Source organism: Typopeltis vanoorti, chromosome 23 (assembly GCF_054136105.1).
Source record: "Typopeltis vanoorti isolate ZY-2024b chromosome 23, IOZ_Tvanoo_1.0, whole genome shotgun sequence".
Taxonomy (NCBI): domain Eukaryota; kingdom Metazoa; phylum Arthropoda; class Arachnida; order Uropygi; family Thelyphonidae; genus Typopeltis; species Typopeltis vanoorti.
Window position 1 is genome coordinate 8560694 of NC_143571.1, and position 21525 is coordinate 8582218.

Consider the following 21525-nt stretch of genomic DNA (forward strand, 5'->3'; position numbering starts at 1 on the left):
AAAGACAATGAAAATAGGCAGAAACATTGAAAATATCAACTGCATCATGAATGAAGAACCTATACGGTAAAGTAAATATGGAAATAGACAACAGAATCAAGAAAGCCGTTATGATAGGAAGTCAACTGAATAAATTTAAAATAATAGATAAATTAGTCAAAACACTAAATTAGCTGTATACAACATAGTGTTCAAACTAATTTTAACTTATGGATTTGAGAGCTGGGTTAGAAATGAAACATTTGACCAAAGACTAGAGACTGCAGATATGAGAGTCCTGAGAAAGATTATGGGCATGAATAGATGGAATCAATGGCAATGTCATATTAAAAACAAGGATATTAGGAACGAATTTAGCATTATTAGCATCCAGAAATGTGTTAACAGAGTTAATCTCAAGTGGTATGGTCACTTACACAGAATGGGAGATGTATGATTAGCAAAATAGGTGTTCTCTGCCAGGTTCACAGGGAAAAAACCCAGAGGAAGACCAAGATATAGGTGGATTGATACAGTAAAAATTGCCTTAGAAGACAGAAATATAGGATCTGATAATGTTGGAGTCTTGACAAATAACAGATTGATTTGGAGGAAAATATTGATAGGAAGTTAGTAATGATGTAATTTCTTCACTTAGTACTATCATAATATCCTGTACACTCCTTGAGGGTACATGCCAGGAATTTGATGATGATGAGTTTCTGGGAATGATCTGTACTTAAGGTTTAGAACTGATCTTGATAGTGTCCTTTCACATAATGCATGGCAATATGCACATTTGAAAGAAAGTGTGCTGTGCATTATAGGATACTGGGACAATTTAGTGTGAAGGCCTTTGTATAAAAGTAACATATTCAGGAAGATACGTCATGTGTGCATTTTTGTTTGCACATGCTCTGTGAATGAGAACATACTTTTTTACAAGTATAATTTATCCTTTTATCGTTTCAGGAATGACTGCTTTTTCTTCCATTACCCACTTTTCTGTATAATACATTCTCTACATCTTTCTGATAGGCTTCTCCTCAACTTATAAATCTTAGTCTTGTAACCTCTGCCTACTATCTAACAAACTCTGCAATTCATATTTCATTAGTCTATTCTCACAGCCAGCATTGCACAGGCCTGAGACAGCCTTAATCACTCAACTTTAGGTCTACTTTTTGTTCAGAGTTCATCAGAAATATTGGTAGCTTGTAAGTGCCTTCCATTAGTTCCTTATTCTTACTTTTGGTGTCTGTTCATAAGAACTTCTTAGGTTCTAAAAAAGTCAATCTTATTCATGTATTTTTAACTCATCCTATTTTTGATTGTTTTTTTTTTTTTTTATAATCTATTGAACATTTACTTATTCTTGACCAGAGCTTGATATTTTTCTTTAGAGGTACCTGTGGCATAAGTATATTTAATAATAAAACACTTAAAGACCACAGTAATAACTTTAATTACTAAAGGTACAAAAATTTCGTACTGAAATTAACAGCACATCTTCAGTATCATACAAACAGTTCAAAGAATGGAATACAAAGTACAGAACAGTCGGTGGATCACCAATTAACATTGTTGCTGCGTGCTAGGAGATTAATTACTAAATATTAATAAATAATCTTTTAAGGATAATTAATTTTTATTGATGGTTGCATAAAATAAAAGTCTCCCAGATTTTTGAGAGAGAAAGACAGTCATTTCGATTTAGATTCAGCTGATGTAAAATAGCCTCACAACTTTCTTTAATCATCATCACCATCAAATTCCTGCCATGTACCCTCAAGAGGTGTACAGGATATAGTACTACATGAAAAAAATTACATCATTACTAACTTCTTATCTACAATTTTCCTCCAAATCAGTCTGTTACTTGTCAAGACTCCAACATTATCAAATCTTATATTTCTATTGTCTAAGGCACTTTGTACCGTATCAATCCACCTATATCTTGGTCTTCCTGTGGGTTGTTTTGCTGCCAACCTTGCAGAGAACACTTGTTTTGCTAATCTTTCTTTGCGCATTCTGTTTAAGTGACCATACTAATCTTTGGTGGTATGGTCACTTAAAGAGAATGCGTGCTAACACATTCCTGGATACTGACAATGTCAAGTTGTTTCCTAATATCCTCATTTTTAATATGATATTGCCATTGATACCATCTGTTCACCCTTATAATCTTTCTCAGGACTGTCATATCTGCAGTCTCTAGTCTTTGGTCAAGTGTTTTACTTCTGACCCAGCTCTCAGATCCATAAGTTAAAACTGGTTTGAACACTGTCTTGTATACAGCTAATTTAGTGTTCCGACTAATTTCTCTCTTATTCCATATGAATTTATTCAATTGACTTCCCACCATACCAGCTTTGCTGATTCTGTTGTCTACTTCTATATTTAATTTACCATATTTACTAAAAATCTAAAAATCATGCCTAAGTAGCTGAAATGTTTTACTTGTTCCACAGGTTCTCCATTCACAACACAGTTGACATTTTCAATGATTCTGCCTATTTTCATTGTCTTTGTCTTTTTTACAACATTTATTACAACAGTTATTCAATTTAGTCAGAGAATCTTGCAGACTTGAAGCGGATTTATTTAGAACTATAACATCATCCGCATAAAGCAAAGAGCTGACATTAACATCTCCAATTTTGATATCATGTTTAATACCACTTTCCTTCATAATGTGATCCATATAGATAATGAATAACAGAGGGAATAATGTACATCCTTGTCTCACACCAGATTTAACATTAAACCATCTTCCTGTACTTCCTTCAATTCTAACCTGACTTACAACTCAAATAAAGACTAAGTATTGCTTGATATAATGCCCCATTGACACCATATAACTGTAGCATATTGAATAGCTTCTCTCTTGGCACCTTGTCATATGCCTTTTCCAGATCGACAACATTTAAATACAGATCTTTGTTATATTCCCATGCTTTCTCGACTATTTGTCGTAAAGTAAAGATCTGATCCTAACAGCCTCTATTTGGCCTGAATCCAGCTTGGTCTTCACCCAGCTTTTCTTCCACAATTCTTCTCAACCGTTTCTCAAGTATACTTGCATAGATCTTGCCAGGAACACTCAGTAGGGAAATACCTCTGTAATTCTCACATTCAGCTTTATTTCCCTTTTTAAAAATGGGTACTATGAGATCTCTACTCCAATCATCGGGAATTCGTCCCCTCTGTCCAGGTTTTCTGAACTATGCAGTGCAGCCACTGTAAGACTTTTTTACCATACTTCAGCATTTCTGGTCGAATATCATCTACTCCTGCTGCTTTTCCATATTTCAAGCCTCTGAAGGCTTTTTCTACTTCAAGTATGGATATGTATTCCTGACTGCAATGCCTGGTCAGTGTTTTTTACCACTGTGCTGTCATCACTGCTTGTTTCATTTAGCAGTTTTTCAATGTAATTACTCCATACTTCAAGGATATCGTTTTCATGTCACCTTTATCATCTCTAACTCCTTTTACAGCACTCCTTCCTCCATTCCTAAGCTTCTTCAACAACCTCCAGAATATTTTGCCACTTTCTTGATATTTATTTTGTATATTCTTACCAAAGTCATCCCTTGACTTTTGTTTAGCTAGTTTTACGCAGTGGTTAGCATTGTTGCATTTGTCTCTGTATTCTCCAAGAGCACAAGCTGACTTATTTGCCAGTAACTTTTGATAGGCTTTTTTCTTTTCCTTAACTGCCTCTTTAACTTCCTGTGTCCACCATGGAGTTCTTATTTTTCTATCTTTGCAGACAACTTCACCACATGCCTCTCTAGCTGAATCAATCAGGGCTTTCTTCAAGGCTTGGCATTGAATCTCCAAGGTTTGATTCCTGTTCTCAAACTCTTTCATCTTCAATAATCTTTGTGTATTTTAGTCTACAGTTCACATCTGAGAGCTGCTCTACTTTTATTCACTTTAAAACTTTCTTACATGTTATTCTTTTCAATATGAAATTCAATTTTATCCTGCTCAAGGACTAAATAGTGATTGCTTCCAATTTCAAATCCTCTGTACACTCTGGTGTTCTGCACCAGGGAGAAAACATCACTATCAACAATAACATAGTCAATGAGACTTATTTTTATTTCTTGCCTCTTCTCTCCATGTGAATTTGTGCACATTTTTTGTTGGAACATGGTGTTAGTAATAACCAGTCCATACCCTGAGCAGAAATCCAACAAATATTTGCCATTATTATTAGCTTTTCTCTTTTCTCCAAATTTTCCCAAAATATTTTTGTATGTCTCACAATCATTTCCTACTCTGCAGTTTAGATCTCCAATAAGGACCAACTTTTCCTTTTTCATTGTGTCAGTTGCTTTTTCTAAAGCCCTCAAAAAATCCCCCCACTTCTACCTTAGTAGAACCTTCTGTGGGACCATAGGCACAAATAAGTCTCATTGTCCAGTTCCCCATTTTTATATTTGCCCACATTACTCTACTTGAGACTGACTGCCATTCAAGAAGATTAGCCTCATATTTTGTGTTGAATACTATGGCTACGCCTTCTTTTCCTTGATTGTCATTGGCAGAATATAACATTTCGTATTTATTGCTCAGAAAGATCTCACCAGTTTTGTCTTGTTTGTTTCAGTCACCCCTATTATGTCGATCTGGTACTTATCTTATTCCTCAGCTAGCTCCATTTCTTTGCCATTCAGGCTTCTTATATTGATAGTACCGATCTTTAACTCTGGTGATGTTGAGTTGGAAAGGCGTTTATATTTGAACCAGATCTATGGAGGAGAAGAGCTTTATCCCACTGGATATTATGAGTAGTGTCAATGCTGTGTTGTGCTAGACCAGACTTACGAGGTTTCATGTATTCAACATAATGTTGATGGTCTTTAATTCTTTTTTCCACAGAACGCCCTATTTGTCCAAAATAAGATGCATTGCATTTGCATGGTATTTGGTAAAGACCTGCCAAAGATAGAGATGACAGTTTATCTTTTGTAGATGGCAATAAATAAGAAATTTTGTTGATAGGAATATACGTGGGAATCATGATACTTCTTCAAAATTCTGCCTATCGGTTCTGAAATGCCTGGAATGTAAGAGATTGGAACTCTCCGGTCTGTTGAAGAAACTTGAGGTATTGGATCATAGGACTCAATTATCTGCTGGTTTTGATTGGGGTTGTAAACATTTGATTCTATTAGCTTTTTTATAGTGGAAAGTTCTTTTTCTAAGATTACAACAGAGGAGCACACTTTATGTGCTCTATTAATTAAGGATTTGATAATGCCATCTTTTTGAGATGTGCGATGAGCAGACTTTTTATGAATGTATCTGCCAATAAATGTAGATTTTCGATACACACTTGTAGACAAAATACCAGAAGATGTATGTGTAAGGAGGATATCCAAGAATGGTAAACTACCAAAATTTTCTTTTTCCATGGTGAATTGAATACGTGGGTGAAGGCTATTTATCTGTTGTAGAAATGTGGAGAGTTTTTCTTCAGCATGTGGCCAAATAGCCAAAACATCATCGACATAACGAAACCAAAGAGAGGGTTGAGGATGAATGGATGAAAACATATTATCTTCGAAGTGTTTCAAAAAATAATTTGCCAAAAGGCGGAGACAGAGGGGTACCCATGGCAGTACCTTCAACTTGTTTGTAGATCTTGTTTTTTCAACTGAAATAACCTGAGTGGATCACGAATTCGAAAATCTTTGCAATATCTGGAGGATAATCCTCATATAGTAATTTGATAGTGTCCGCTAGTGGGATATTGGTAAAAACCTATCAATAAAAATTAATTATCCTTAAAGGATTATTTATTAATATTTAGTAATTAATTTCCTAACACACAGCAACAATGTTAATTGGTGATCCACCCAACTGTTCTGTACTTTGTATTCCATTCTTTTAACTGTTTATATGACACTGAAGATGTGCTGTTAATTTCAGTGCGAAATATTTTTACCTTTATTAATTAAAAGTTATTACTGTGGTCTTTACATGTTTCTTCAGAGGTTTAACATTCTCTATATCAGAGAAAGTTGTAATGTATTCTTGTTTTAATACAAAAATAAACAAGCAGAAACCATTTTGAGGATTGTCATCTTCAGAAAATGAAGATGGCCAATCCTCAAAATGTGCTTTATGAGGTCTTTCACCCCATAAAGTATGTTAATCCTTTTTTTTTTAATATATATTTTTGATATTCATTCTTTAACATTACTTGTAAATTGTATGCACTTAAAGTATATATATATACAGGGTGTTCGGGATAAATTTGACAGTTTCGTAAGGAAAAAGAAAATCTTTGTATCTATTAAATTTAATGAATTGACAAAAAAACATTACAGGCAGAGTTAATTACAATACTATCAACAAGATTTACTCAAAATAACCACTATTAGCATCGATCACAGCTTCAATTCTGCTTCGGAACCTCGAACAAGCTGATGCTACAGTCTCCCTGGGAAGGGCCGCAAAAACTGTTTTAATTTTATCCATTAACTGGGCTTTTGTATTACTGGAAGTGCGATTGGTGTCTTTTTCAACTGCGCCCCATACAAAATAATCCATGGGGTTAAGGTCTGGGGAGTTTGGAGGCCAAACATTTGGACTGGTGAAGTCGTAGAAATTTTCAGACAACCATTTTTGACTTTTCCCAGAGGTGTGGCAAGGGGCCGAATCCTGCTGCCATACATACGGCCTACCATTGGCTACCCTTGTTATCCAGGGCTTGACTACAGTTAGCAACTCCACGAACAAAGCCCGAATTCCAATGCCAGGGTTCTTCAACACCTGTTCCTGCAGATTTGCGAGGAATTCTGCTGTACGAACGCAATCAGATCGTCTGCTAGGGATCTTTCTTCTTGCTACATCCTCGTAGTCACCATTGCAAGTCTCTAGTTCATGCCTGATTGTTTTTACTGTATTCAGGGAGCATTGGGCAGCAGTCGTAATATCCTTATTTTGATGGCGGGCACGAATCATCATGATACAAGTTATTCTCTTCCATGATTCAGGTGGGTTCCAGCTATCCATCCTTTCTGATATCTTGTATATGAATGAAGAAGGGTCCAAACTTTTAAATGAAGAGAAGTGTGTGTTAATACATGTAACTTACGGAAAAAATATAATTAATTATAAATATGTCAAATTTATCCCGAACACCCTGTATATATATATATATATATCTTTAGTATGTTTTTAGGTATCTGTATCTTTTAAGAAATCTTCTTGTTTTTGATAAGTTGATTTTATTCTTGGTTTTATGATATTCTGTATATTATTTTTATATTTTAATTCATATCATGATTTTTGCTATATTTTTATCTAGTATTATTTCCATATTCTGTTTTTCATTTCCTGTTTATCCCATCATTTTACTACACTTCGACCTCGAGATTCTTTTCTTATTTCATTCCACAATTTTAGAATTCTTATTCTACAATCTTTACATGATTTAAGATTCCATATTTCTAATGACTTTTTCCTTGAAACTGTTGGTTTTTGGTCAAGTGTTTTATCTCTAACCAAGCTCTCAGATAAATAAGTTAAAATTGACTTGAACACTGTGTTGTATACAGTAATTTAGTGTTTTGACTAATTTCTCTCTTATTCTATATAAATTTATTCAGTTGACTTCCTACCATACTGGCTTTGTCGATTTTGTTGTCTATTTCCATATTTAATTTACCATCTTCACAAAAAATTGTGACTAAGTAGCTGAAATGTTTTACTTGTTCTATAGGTTCTCCATTCACAATGCAGTTGATATTTTCAATGCTTCTGCCTATTTTCATTGTCTTTTACCTTGTTATTGCTGACCTTTATATCATATCTGTTACAACAGTTATCAATTTAGTCAAGGAATCTTGGAGACTTGTAGCAGATTTATTTAGAAATATAACATCATCTGCATAAAGTAAAGAGCTGAGATTAACATTTCCAATTTTGATATCAGGTTTAATGCCACTTTCCTTTATAATGTGATCCATATATGAGAGTGGTCTGAAATGTTCTTGGCCTAACAATGAAAAAATGGATTTATAATTTCAAAAATAATCTCCCTTAAGGCTAATACATTTATTCCAGCGATGCTCCAGCACCGTTATCCCATCTGTTATATCGATGTTTCTATATGATTTATGCTTAATTAGTTTTACTTAAATGTATCCTTTCTTACCTAAAACCTTATATAATCAAAATCCTACTGGCTGCTCTATTGTTAAATATTTATCTTTTGTGATTTATTCTCTTTATTCACTTACTTTAATTTATTCTTATATCTAGGATTGTTTCCTCTTTGGATACTGGTAAATTTATATTTTGCTGCACCAGCCAGTATCCTATAGCAGAAAAGATCCTTGCTCAGGGAGATAGTACTAGAGTCTGAAGATTACTTACTTAAACTGCCGTATAGATTTAGATTATTGCAGTCGTGACCTAAATCTATTATTATATTCACTATCTAAATCCTTCCCACCAAAATAGGTTCTGTTTTTATAAGTGGTAAGTTGGAATCGTAATCAGGCATGACTCAGGTTCAGGTAAATATGACATGTTTGTTGGAATATCTAAAACATAATACAAAATTCATACACTCATTTATGCTCAATACTAAATAAAACTCGAATTAAGAGGTTAACACTTTCTAAATTAATTAAATCTTATAAAGCATGTTAAACACAGTAACTGCATGTTGGGATAGATAGCAAATGATATGAAGTTAAGCTAAATACCTTTCAGTAGTATTATTCGCAAGAGAAAACTAACAAACATTCTAATGTTACTGAGATACTAAATTCTACTATTCTTATCGCATCAAGTTAATCCTATCACATACAAAATTACAAAAGATCTCTTCCAAACAATTCTTCTTACTCTCAAAAGAAGTTAACTTTCTAAATAGAGACTGTCCACAGAGTTCTTTAGAATACGGTTCTTAATTTCACATTCGTAAACAATCTTCTCTCTTGATGAAAAGCCAAACGGCTATTTTTTTCTGGCGAGGTTGATCAGTTAAGGGGATAAAAATCCCTTATTGTTTTTCAGCCAGTAAGCAAAACTAAGATCGAAAACTACGATCTGAACGTTTCATGCCAATGAACTGTCAGCGTATCCAAGCGTAAGTGACCACTTGGTAGTGCCATACCACGGCAACTCGTTGCAAAGGTGGAGCAAGATCCCTCACTGTTCTTGATATTTTCTCATAATGTAAAAACACACAGCTCTTAGGAGATGTAGTACTGTTTTACATTATGAGGAGAGGTCACTACCCAGACCGGTTTCAACCTTTTTTGAGGTCTCATCAGTGAGTAGCTAGACCTAGAATATCATCAGAGTTTAAGTGAAATGAATTTACATACTTTTGCTATACGATTGCCAGAAAGGTGTGTCACTATATTATATTATAACATAGTATAACTAAGATGAAAAGCCAAATGGCTATTTTTTTCTGGCGAAGTTGATCAGTTAAGGGGATAAAAATCCCTTATTGTTTTTCAGCCAGTAAGCAAAACTAAGATCGAAAACTACGATCTGAACGCTTCATGCCGACGAACTGTCAGCGTATCCAAGACCTTAAATATAAGGTCTCATATTCAATGTAAAGCTAAGTGCACACTATCACCAAAGCACGTTGTATCACATCACAAAAATGACTGCACACTACAGGTGTGCCGGATCGCAGTGCATCGCATTGACCTTACTTGTGACAGCATGTTTCCTAGAATAGATACCTCGTACTTCACTCGTGCTCGGAGATGTTGACAACTGTGGGGCATATGAATCAAGGCCATCTTGCACTGCCTTAATAGCACAATCCACATGCAGAGTAAGGAGCTCCTGATTTTCGACCATGTTTGAATTTGTCGCAGCATTTAAAACCATTCCAAGGGTCATATTAATTTTGAGAATTTTTCATGGAACACTTTCACTTTCCATGGAACACCGTTGTTCTGCAGAACACAGTTTGGGATATCCTGATATCGATAATGTACATCCTTGTTTGACACCATATTTAACATTAAACTATCTTGTACTTCCTTCAATTCTAACTGCTTACTTACAACTCAAATAAAGACTAAGTATTGTTTGATATAATGCCCCATTGATGCCATACAACTGTAATGTTTTGAATAGCTTTTCTCTTGGTACCTTGTCATATGCCTTTTCCAGATCTGCAAAACTTAAATACAGATCTTTGTTATATCCCATGATTTCTGAACTATTTGTCGTAAAGTGAAAATATGATCCTGACAGCCTCTGCTTGGTCTGAATCCAGTTTGTCATTCACCAAGCTTTCCTTCCACAATCCTTCTCAACCGTTTCTCAAGTATACTTGCATAAATCTTATCAGGAACACTCAGTATGGAAATACCTCTATAATTCTCACATTCAATTTTATTTCCCTTTTTGTGTGTGGATACTATGAGAGCTCTACTCCAATCATCTGGAATTCATTCCTCTGTGCAGGCTTTCTGAACTATGCAGTGCAGCCACTGTAAGACTTATAACTCCATTCTTTGAGCATTTCTGGTCGAATATCATCTCCTCCAGCTACCTTTCCACATTTCAGGCTTTTGATGGCTATTTCAAGTATGGATATATTCCTGATTGCATGCCTAGTCAGTGTTTTTTACCACAGTGCTGTCGTCACTTCTTGTTTCATTTAGCAATTTTTCGAAATAATTATTCCATACATCAAGGATTTTTTTCCAGTTTTCATGTCACCTTTATTGTCTCTAATTCCTTTTATAGCCCCCTTTTTCTCCGTTTCAACAATATTTTTCAAGAATATCTTGCCATCATTATCATCATCAGGCCTATCAAGGATTTTGCTTAGAGTGGCCTGTTCCGGCCTTAGAATGAAAACTTTCTGTTTTCTTTCTCTGAACGTGTTCCATCCATTTATGTTTATATTTTTTAATTTTTTTCTATTACTGATTCCTGGTTTAATTCTTTCATAATTTCTTTGTTTCTTTTGTGATTAAGTAGAGTATACTTTGCAGTTTTTCTCATAAATTTCATTTCAGCTGCCACCTTCATTTTACTTGCCACGTTCTTGATATTTATTTTCTATGTTCTTACCAGTCTTCCAGTGACTTTTGTTTAGCTAGTTTTACACAGTGTTTAGCTTTCTTTCATTTGTCACTTTCAGTTTTTTTTGAATAACGTTTGTGTATTTTAGTCTAATCTGAGAACTGCTCAACTTTTATATGCTTTAAAACTTTCTACATGTTCTTTTTAATATAAAATTCAATTTTATCCTGCTCAAGACTAAAGGGTGATCACTTCCAATTTCAAATACTTGTACATTCTAGTATCCTGCACCAGTGAAAAAACATCACTATCAACAATAACATAGTCAGTGAGACTTTTCTTATTTTTTGCCTCTTCTCTCCATTTGAATTTGTGCACATTATATTTTAGAACATGGTGTTAGTAATAACCAGTTCATGTCCTGAACAGAAATCCAACAGGTATTTGCAATAGTGAATTTGATCTTATTGTGTAGTGGGTTGATTTTGTTCAGAAACATGAGAAGGTTTTCCATGGTATCTTTCCAGATGATGAACACGTCATCGACATATCTCCACCAAATTGACGGTTTCGGTACAATGGTGGAAAGAATATCCTTTTCAAGTTTTTCCATAAAAAGGTCTGCACATGGTGGTGACAGAGGACTACCCATGGCTAGACCTTCCAATTGTTTGTATACAGTGTTGTTCAATTTGAAGAAATTTGATTTCAGGCAATGATGAAACAGCTGTGTGATGTCTTGAGGGAAAAGATCTTTCAGAATGTTAACCACCTCTACAATCGGTACATTAGTGAATAAGGACACTACATCAAGACTAGCCATAATGTCCGTTTCTGATATTTTAATACTATTGATTTTTTCTACAAATTGTTGAGAGTTTTTAATGTAGGTCTCTGTGTGTCTAATTGTTCCTTAATTGGTATTTGCAATATTATTAGCTTTGCTCTTTTCTCCAAATTTTCCCAAAATATTTTTGTATGTCTGGTAATCATTTCCTACTCTCCTGTTAAGATCCTCAACAAGGACCAACTTTTTCTTTTTCATTGTGTCAGTTGCATTCTCTAAAGCCTCAAAAAATTCTTCCATGTCTACCTTAGTAGAACCTTCTGTGGGACCAGACACAAATAACTCACATTGTCCATTTCCACATTCTGATATTATCCCCATCACTCTACTTGATATTGCCTGCCATTCAAGAAGATTAGCCCCATATTTAGTGTTGAATACTATTCCTTGATTGTCATCACCTGAATATAACATTTTATATATTTATTGCTCAGAAAGATCTCACCAGTTTTTGTCTTTTTTGTTTCAGTCACCCCTATTATATCAATCTGGTACTTATCCAATTCCTCAGCTAGCTCAGTTTCTTTTCATTTAGTCTTCATTTTTGATAGTACCTATCTTGAACGTGGGTGATGTTGTGTTGGGGGTGTGTTTTAGGATTTGTGCCATTACCTGGTATCCCCCCTCCCCAGTTGTTTTCTCCCTGGTTCCCTGGCAAAAACAATGTGGCAGGGGGTCTTGTTTAATTTTAACTGATTTTTAATTTATAGTTCAGAGAATTGGGTTATACACAAGAATCAGTCAGAGACTGGACTGGAGAGCACAGATAGAAGAGTGTGGATAAATTTGGAGGAGTGATCAGATTTCATCACTAGCAGAATCATGAAGATGAAGGTGATATGGGAGAGGAAAAGTTAACGAAACAAGTGTTTTGCTGCAAGATATGACCTAGTGGACAATCAAGATCAAGCTAAATTGATGCAGTTATAAGTATTTTATGAGACTAATGTGTGTGTGTGTGTGTGTTGTATAAGATTTGACAGTATTATAGATCTGAGAAATCATCATCTCATCTCATGCTTGATAATGGGTTGAGTCCACTAAGAAGAAAGGTTCTCCACTTATCATCTGGGCAGATGGGAATGTTCTTTCAGCAACTTTATCCTTCTTGGTCTGCCTCTAGGTCTTTTACTTCCTATATCCATTCAGAGCTAAATATGGCAGTCTATGAGAGGCTATTCTATGGATGTGACCAAACCATCTCAGTTGATGCTTAATGCTTGTATCTATTAAGTCATCTGGGAAGTTTAAATCTATTCTGACTTGATCATTAGTCTTGTGTTGCATCCAGTGGATGTTATTAATTTTTCTGAGGCATTTCATTCCAAATGCTTGAAGTTTCCTGATTGGTTGTTGAGTTAATCTCCAGGTTTCTAAAGCATAAGTAGCCGAGGGGATGATGATTGTTTTATATAATTTTAATTTTAGGCTTGTTGGGATTTTTTTATTTTTCCATATTTTATTCAGTTAATTCATGCTGGTCCATCCTAGGTTTAGCCTGTGTTTTACTGTTTCCACATTGTTGAGGCTGCTAGAAATGAGACTACCAAGATAAACATATTTATTAACTTGTTTCAATGGGTGATTTTTGAGATTTATGGAAATATTTTCTTCTTCTCTACCTATCTTCATTATTTTTGTTTTATGAAGATTTATTTTCATAAAATAAGATTTATTTATTTTCAGGATCTGAGAAATAACAGGTTAATTTAGAGGAAAATTGTTGATAGGAAGCTAGTACTAAGGAAAAAGTAATGTAGTGCTATTATCATATGCATCCCTTGAGGTTATATATCAGGAAGTTGATGATGAGTTAAAATTATTTTGCACAGAAGCAGCTGCATATTTTACCAATCTGAATTTTATTTTTTTAAATACCCCCCCATGCACACAAGCAGTTGCAAAGCCTATAGCAAATAAATGTCATATGTTAGTGCAATTTTGCTCTTTTGAGCTTCATGCTCTCTCTTCAGAGAGAGGAAAGTCAGTTTGAACACCTTCAAAAGTACCTGAAAAATACCTAACACTGATTTTAAAAACTGTATAGAGCATTGAAATGATATATTTTTTTTCTGACTATGCTGTTTTATTAGTCTCAGCTCTGGAAGTCTCGTGAGAGTGAAAAGAGGGGCAAAATATTGTTTCATAAAGGAAGCTCTAAAAGAGGTATCAAATTATAGCCTAATCAGCACCTTAGGGAGTGGTGGTAAAAGTATGGGAGAAGTTGGTGAAAAACAGATTCTGGTGAATCCATCTATCTTATACTAATCCATCCATTCATGGATGGATGGATTAGTATATGATGTTCTATCAGGAACGACATGGCTTTGTGATGGGTAGGTCATGCTTTTTCAGTTTCCTTACTTTTTTATGATAGAGTGACTGTCAAATTGGATAAAGGAAATGCCCATTATGATACTGCTGGATATCAAAGGCACTTGATAGGATTCTGCATGGAACTCAATTACACAAATTAGAACCAGCAGAAATGGATACAATGATGGTGATATAATCTAGCTGATGGATAGATACCAAAGAGTAGTATATGTATACTGTATTTTTTCATGTATAAAACGATGCTTTTTTACAAAAGTTTTAGACCAGAAATTGGGGGTCATTTTATACATGTGGGGGTAACCGGTTGAGAGACCCACAGTTGCTGTGGTGAAACTGGCGGTACCTTGTCTCAGTGCACAGGCTTCTGCCAGTCACTAGTCTTTGTTAACTCTGTCAATTGAAGTCATTAATGACTGATTCTGAATAAACCAATCAGAACTCTGAAAGCATTCATATGTCTGCAACTCGTTGGCAGGGTAAGTTAATGCATTAACAATATTTTGAGCACTAGCCCATAAAAATGTCCGAAAATAGAAAACGATTGTCATGAGTGATGCATAATTTCTTAGTATGCATCTTAAAAATATTACCTAATTACTAAATATATTTTGAATATTTTAAAAAATATTAAATGTTTTATGTTTTATGTTTAAAATATTAACATGGGGGCGTCTTATACACAGAAAAATACAGTATATATGTAAATATATATATATGAAAGAGCAGAATCCAGGAGAAGGCAGGTGACTTAGCAGGGGACCAATGCTATTTATTTTGCACATTAATTAGTGATATAGGAAATGATTTGAAGAGAAATATTCATTTGTTTGCTGAGTGCAGAATTGGGTAGTGCAATAGTTTATCAGGATGATGTAGAGAGCTTGCAAAATGATTTTGAACTGCAGAGAGTTGAAGTTCAGAGGGCATATTGCAAAATTAGCCAGAATAGCTCATAAGATTGCTTGATTATTGAAGAACAGACTTATATGCAGAGATAAGGAAATTAAGGAAGTTTTGATACAACTATACCTGGATTACATGCAGGACCAGTCACCTGTGCACAGTAATCCAGATGGATTCCTTGAGGATGAGGTAGTGGAGAAGATTAAGGGACGAGACAAAGATGGTGAATGGTCTGCTGTGGACTGTCCCTATAAGGATGGATTAAGGATTTATGGATTTCAGAAGTTGGTTGATAGACAGAAAGGAGAGGATATATCATTAAAACATATAATTTACTTAAAGAATTTTATATGATTGATGCAGAGTACATTTTTCAGCACTTGGCTCTAGGAGACCGACCAGTTGGTCATTCTCCTAGATGCAAGTATGAGGGGGGAGTACAATAGGTATTATATGAATAGTGTGGATCTCCCATGCAGTCCCTGCATTCGGTTGAGATGCTTATGGAATAATACTAAAATATGTGTGTATCTGTTTTACTCTAAAGTAAGAGCAAATTCATCACTTCAGAAACCTGACAGGGCTTATGTTAAGTTTTAAACAATGAGCTCAATCATCATTCCTACCATTTTCAAGCTGCTGGATCATTTTGAAGAATTTCAAGCTGAGTTTGTCCTTTTCCTCTGAAAAGAGCAACATAAGCTTGAAATTCTTAGGAATGGTGAACTCATTGTTTAAAACCTAACATAATTCCTGTCAGGTTTCTGAACTGACTAATTTATATCTTGTATACAAATTATATTTTGCTTTAGAGAAAAGCTAAATTTTACATATAGATTTTTTGGAACATAACAAATAACGTATTGTGTTTTATTTCGAGAAGAAGGATACATTGAAGGTATTGTTAAACACTGTTTCTTTATTTCTTCTTCTTATTATTATTATTATGGGCTACCCCAAGGAGTCCTTAGACTCATCGACTCATTCAATTCTTATTATATCTTTGTTCAAATTTTGTCAATTTTAGGTGTGTCTGTTTTTTATTCATTATTTTTTTACTGCCTTAAATGCATAAAATGTGTTTTTGTTATTTCCAGAATATTTGAATTATGAAGATTCAAAATTCTCCAAGAGTAGAGGAATTGGTGTGTTTGGCAATGATGCTAAAGACACAGGCATTCCTTCTGATATCTGGAGATTTTATTTGCTATATCTCCGACCAGAAGGACAGGTAAATTGAAATATTAGTTTAATAGTAAAGATTGCAATTAAAAATATTTATGATTCCATTCTTCTTTTAACTAAAATGTGCATTAGGCAAAAGCATTGAATGAATACTGTATTCATTCTATGAAATTTTTAATCCTCACTGGATTAAAAATTTCACTAGAAATAAAGATGATTTTAATTTCAGTCATCCTTTAGTCTGTTTTATTATTATTACTCAGATTTGGTGAAAATATTTTATATTCTCTATGGCAGTGTTTCATAAACTTCATTACTCATGTACCCTTTTAAAATTTAGCAACACTGATGTACATCCTCTCAGGCAAAGGTAATTTGTGAGAATCCTTTCCTTCCTTTATATTAAACTGAAGTTTTATTTTAACATGGTATTGGTACATTCAAACACAAGTAATTATAACAGTTTATTTTTTAATATTTGCTCTCTAATAGATTAAAAACACAATTTTTTTAAAAATATTAAATACATTTTTAGTTATACAAATCCAATATACATACAGTAGATTTAACCTGAGAGATTTAATCAAATTTAGTGGAGAGTTCCAAACATGTAGTTTGAACTATTTGAATTTAAACTTTGAATGTAAGCAGTTGGAACACATCAGTCTGATGCAGCCCTAACAGAAGTCAATAAACATATGCCAAGAGACATGTTTTTTAAAAACTTCCTTTATATTGTTTAGTTATTGAAAAATTAATTATTGAAAAGACCTGCACTGTGAGAATACAGCAGCAAAAATGTAAAAATAATAATAATCAAAATTTAAAAAAAAAGTGTCTTGTATCCCCTAAAACAGTTTGCATACCCATGAGGGTATGCATGCCACAGTTTTGGAAACACCTCTCTACTGAAACTAACCATGAGGACAATAGTAAACTGAAATTACATGTGTAGGATTTACTCATAGATTTAATATAGTAATAAACAGATATTTTATTTTTCGCTGTTTGCCGAGGTGCTTTTCATTTAAGGATGTTTAAGGAATACTTAATTGATACGATTACATAGTACCATAAACATCAACCAAGGACTCATTGTTTGTGATGTTTGTAAGTCTCTCTTATAAATATATATATATGCAACCTGTCAGATATCCATTATGCCAATTAACCATATGCTAAAGACCTGCAACAGTGAACATTTCATGTATCATATATTAATGGTATATATGGTATTGGAATTGTTCAAATATTTTTTATATTCTTCCTGATGAAGCTGTTGGTTGGCAAACAGTGAAGTTTTATTTATTATTAAATCCATGATTAAATCTGCAAATGTAATTTTGATTTTATATACTCTATTTGTCCAAAACTAAGATGCTCATTATTAGCTAATGCTTTTTTTTAAAAAATATTCCTATTCTTAAATTTTCATTCTGTAAGTATCATGATGCTTCTTACTTCAGTTAATTAGCTTGACAAATCTTTTCCAAGTTAAAAGATAGATTACTTCTTCAGTCTATTAAATTTTGGCCTCATATTTATCAGTGCATGCACTGAAATTTAATTGTAAAACTGTGTGACATTGAGCATGATAATTATACTAGAAATTAACAACACATGAAATTCTTCTTCTATTCAGCCATTTTCTGTCCACTGCTGGACGAAGGCCTCCTGCAGTTCTTTCCACACATGAAATTATTTATTAGTAAATCAAACTTTTTGGAGGCTGCTTTGACTCTATAATACGATGAGGGAATTACATTAATGACTAGAGTAATTTTTTTGTATCTTATTGTACTAGTGTTGGCATCACTAAGTACAGTTTACAGAATTACAAGGAACGGTCTCCAAAATTTTTGAATTATTCCTTGTTATTCACCGAATTTACAAATGTTGAATGCTTTTGATGATGATCTTTTACACAGGAACATGATCAACTTATAGTATTTAGCACGATGAATGGGGAACTTCACAAGGAACTTCATGTGAAAAAGTTGTATTTCTTGAGAAACAGGAAATATATCATTGGAGACTATTACACAGGCAATGGTAGAAGAAATGAATGAAGAGAACGAAACATTTGTTCTGTGGGTTTGGGATGGACTGGAATTTTTAAAGAACATCATGTGAAAAAGTTGAATAGAATAGTTATTTGTGCATTTCAATGGATTTAAAGAGAGTGGAAAAATTATTGATTCCAGTTCAAGATAAACAGTGGCATGGAAGTATTTATAGAAGATTCAAGCAACAAAAACTGAGTGCATATGTTGAAAGTGAGGTGAATTTTTTTTTTTTTTAACATAATTGAAAACGAAAAAAGAAATGTAAAAGAAATGGTAGTGCTGATAGGTACAAATAATTTAAGTGGTAACAAACATAGTATGAGAGAAGATATGAAAGGTCTGTTGGAAGAAGTGAGAAAGAAATGTGAAAGAGTAAAAATTGTAGGATTACTACCTACTTATGATAGTATTGAGTTAAGAAGGAGGGCAATGATAGCAAACGATTTCACGTCAGGCTATGTAGAAGATATGGATGCGAGTTTTTAGATGTGTGGGGTGTGTTTGATAGCAGAAAAGATTTGTATAAGAATGATGGCCTGTGCTTGAATTATTTGGCATCAGAAGCCTGGACAAATTACTTCTTGGTATGAGACTTAATGCAGAGAGTCAGGGAAACTAGATCATCAACAAAATGCGTGTGAAAGTTCAGCTATGGTAAAAAACATGATAAAGATATAAATGCCTTTGAACATGGTTATGCATGTGATGAAGGAGTGGAAAAATATGCTTTGGTTTGGACCTTTTAAGTATTTCTGGGGAGGGAAAAGAGAAAATTCTAGAACAAGACCAAATACATTGCATATCTAATTATAAGAATAGGCTAGGTCATAATTTATTATGTCTATACACAAATGCCAAGAGCATTAGAAACAAAGGGGTTGAGTTTATTGCTTTATTCAATATGATGTGGCATAAGATTGTTGGCATTAGTGAAACCTGGTTATCAGAATCAGATATGGTGAGATTGAGTGTAATGGATATACTATTTTTAGGAATGACAGAAGAGATAGGAGAGGAGGAGTGCTACTAATGATATCAGATGACTTAAGTCCAGTTAGGGTAGAAATACAAGAAAACAATGATGGTAACAATGTCCCACGTAGCGATGAGTTTGAGTCTATATGGTGGGATGTTGTTACAGACCTGGCAGCTCAGTTGTAGGGGATGAAGAAATGCATTGCCAATTTAGCTTTATGGGTACCAAGCAAATGATCATTATGGGTGACTTTAATTCTCCAAACATTGATTGAGTAGAAGAGAAATCTCATGATCAGAAAGAACAGGAATTTATTGAGTTGTTGCGAGATAACTTTCTCAAGCAGCATGTGAAAGAAGAAACTCAAGGTCAAAGAGTGTTGGATTTGCTCATAGCATCAGAAGGGATCTCTGTCAAGAATATGGCTATTTTACCACCAGTTGGTGAGCGATCATGCTGTTCTTTCTTGGGAAGTATCTACTTGTATTGAAGCTCCGATTAAATCAGGCTACATGCTGAATTACAAAGCTGGAAATTATGATCAACTTAGAAGACTATCTTTGGTCCCATGGTATCAGTTACTGAATGGAAAAAATGTCAGCAATGTCATGGGAATCTATGAAAAAGTGCTTGAATGAGGCAGTATCTGAATGTATCCCTAGTGTTCGAAGAGTAAATAGGTTGGGAGTGAGATGGATGTGCAGCCTTATTAAGCTAGAGAATCCCAAGAAGAAGATGATGTGGAAAGAGTATCGTGAGAATAAGAGTGAGAGGAGTTATGAAATAAATAAAGCTCAAGCCAGAAAAGTAACGAGTATTGTGAGAAAAGCTAAAACTGAGTCTGAAAAGAAATTGGCCATGCCAGCTAAAGACAATCCAAAAGAATTTTATCATTATGCCGCAAGCAAAAGAAAGAATGAATACGGAAGAATAACTTTATTGAATGCAGATGGTACACGAGTGTCGGAAGCTAAGGAGATTGTTCAGTTAATGAGTGCTCACTTTGCTAAGATATATCAACCAGGTGTATGTAGCATGGCACTACTGCTACGTTGGATGTAGAGTTAGAGGTTCATGAAAATGAGGTTGAAGAGCTCTTGCATAACCTGGATAAGAATTTGTCAATAGGGACAGATGGAATATCTGCCCATTTGTTAAAGGAATGCTCAACTGAATTGGCTAGGCCTTTCACACATTTGTATAACTTGAGTCTCAGTTCAGGAATGGAAGGAATGTATGATAGTTCCTTTGCACAAGGGTGGTGCAAAAACTGATGTGTCCAACTACCAGCCTATTAGTATCTCTGGTGTGGTAGTAAAGATTTTAGAGAAGTTGGTAAGAACTTGCATACAGAAATGGGTAGACAAGCATTCTGTACTCTGCAGGGAACAGCATAGGTTTACTAAAGGAAGGTCATGTTTTAGCAATTTGCTCATATTTTATAACAATGTTACGGCCAAGTTGGATAAAGGGAATGAATACACTATGATAATGTTGGATTTTTCTAAGGCATTTGATAGGATACCACATGATAGGCTGTTGTGTAAACTGGAGAATATGGGATTGGAATATAATCTATTAACTTGGATCAGGGGATGGTTAACAGACAGATATCAAAAAGTGGTATACAGTGGGTGTGAATCTGCCAGATTTAAGGTAACCAGTGGTGTACTTCATTATTGTTCAATCTATACATTAATGACTTCAAGCAGGGTCGTCATCAGATTTGCAATTGTTTGCTAATCATGTGAAGATAGGCAGAGCAATCAGGGATACTACTGATATTCAGCGATTACAAAACGATTTGAATAGACTGAAAATCTGGGCAAACAAAAATGACTGTCAGTTTAATGTTAGTAAGTGTAAAGTTATGCACTTTGGAGTGATTAGAGTTCCAGCGGCATATTATATTAGCAGGGTTATGCTACAAGAAACTGAAGAGGCAAGGGATCTTGGTGTATTGGTGGATAAGAATTTAAAGTTCAAAGGTCACATAGCAAAAGTTGCAAATACAACCCAGAGGATAATTGCTATGTTGAAGCGAACCTTGAGATGTAAGGATAAGGAAGTAATTTTGCCTCTTTATAAGGCTTTGATAAGACCTCACTTGGATTATTGTGCGCAGATTTGTTCTTTTTATCCCCGTGTTCCAAGGGGATAAAGAAGCTGTGGAAAGGGTGCAAAGATGAGTTACA

The 21525-nt window shown here is 34.3% G+C and overlaps 1 protein-coding gene across 1 annotated transcript in view; it reads left to right on the forward strand.

Annotated features, from left to right (window-relative positions):
• MetRS (methionyl-tRNA synthetase 1) overlaps positions 1-21525 on the forward strand; it is a 257104-nt gene that overhangs the window by 168248 nt on the left and 67331 nt on the right. Inside the window, exon 15 of the mRNA XM_090413131.1 lies at positions 16201-16334. Within this exon, the coding sequence (XP_090269257.1) occupies positions 16201-16334 (134 nt within the window). The remainder of the gene's footprint in view (positions 1-16200; positions 16335-21525) is intronic.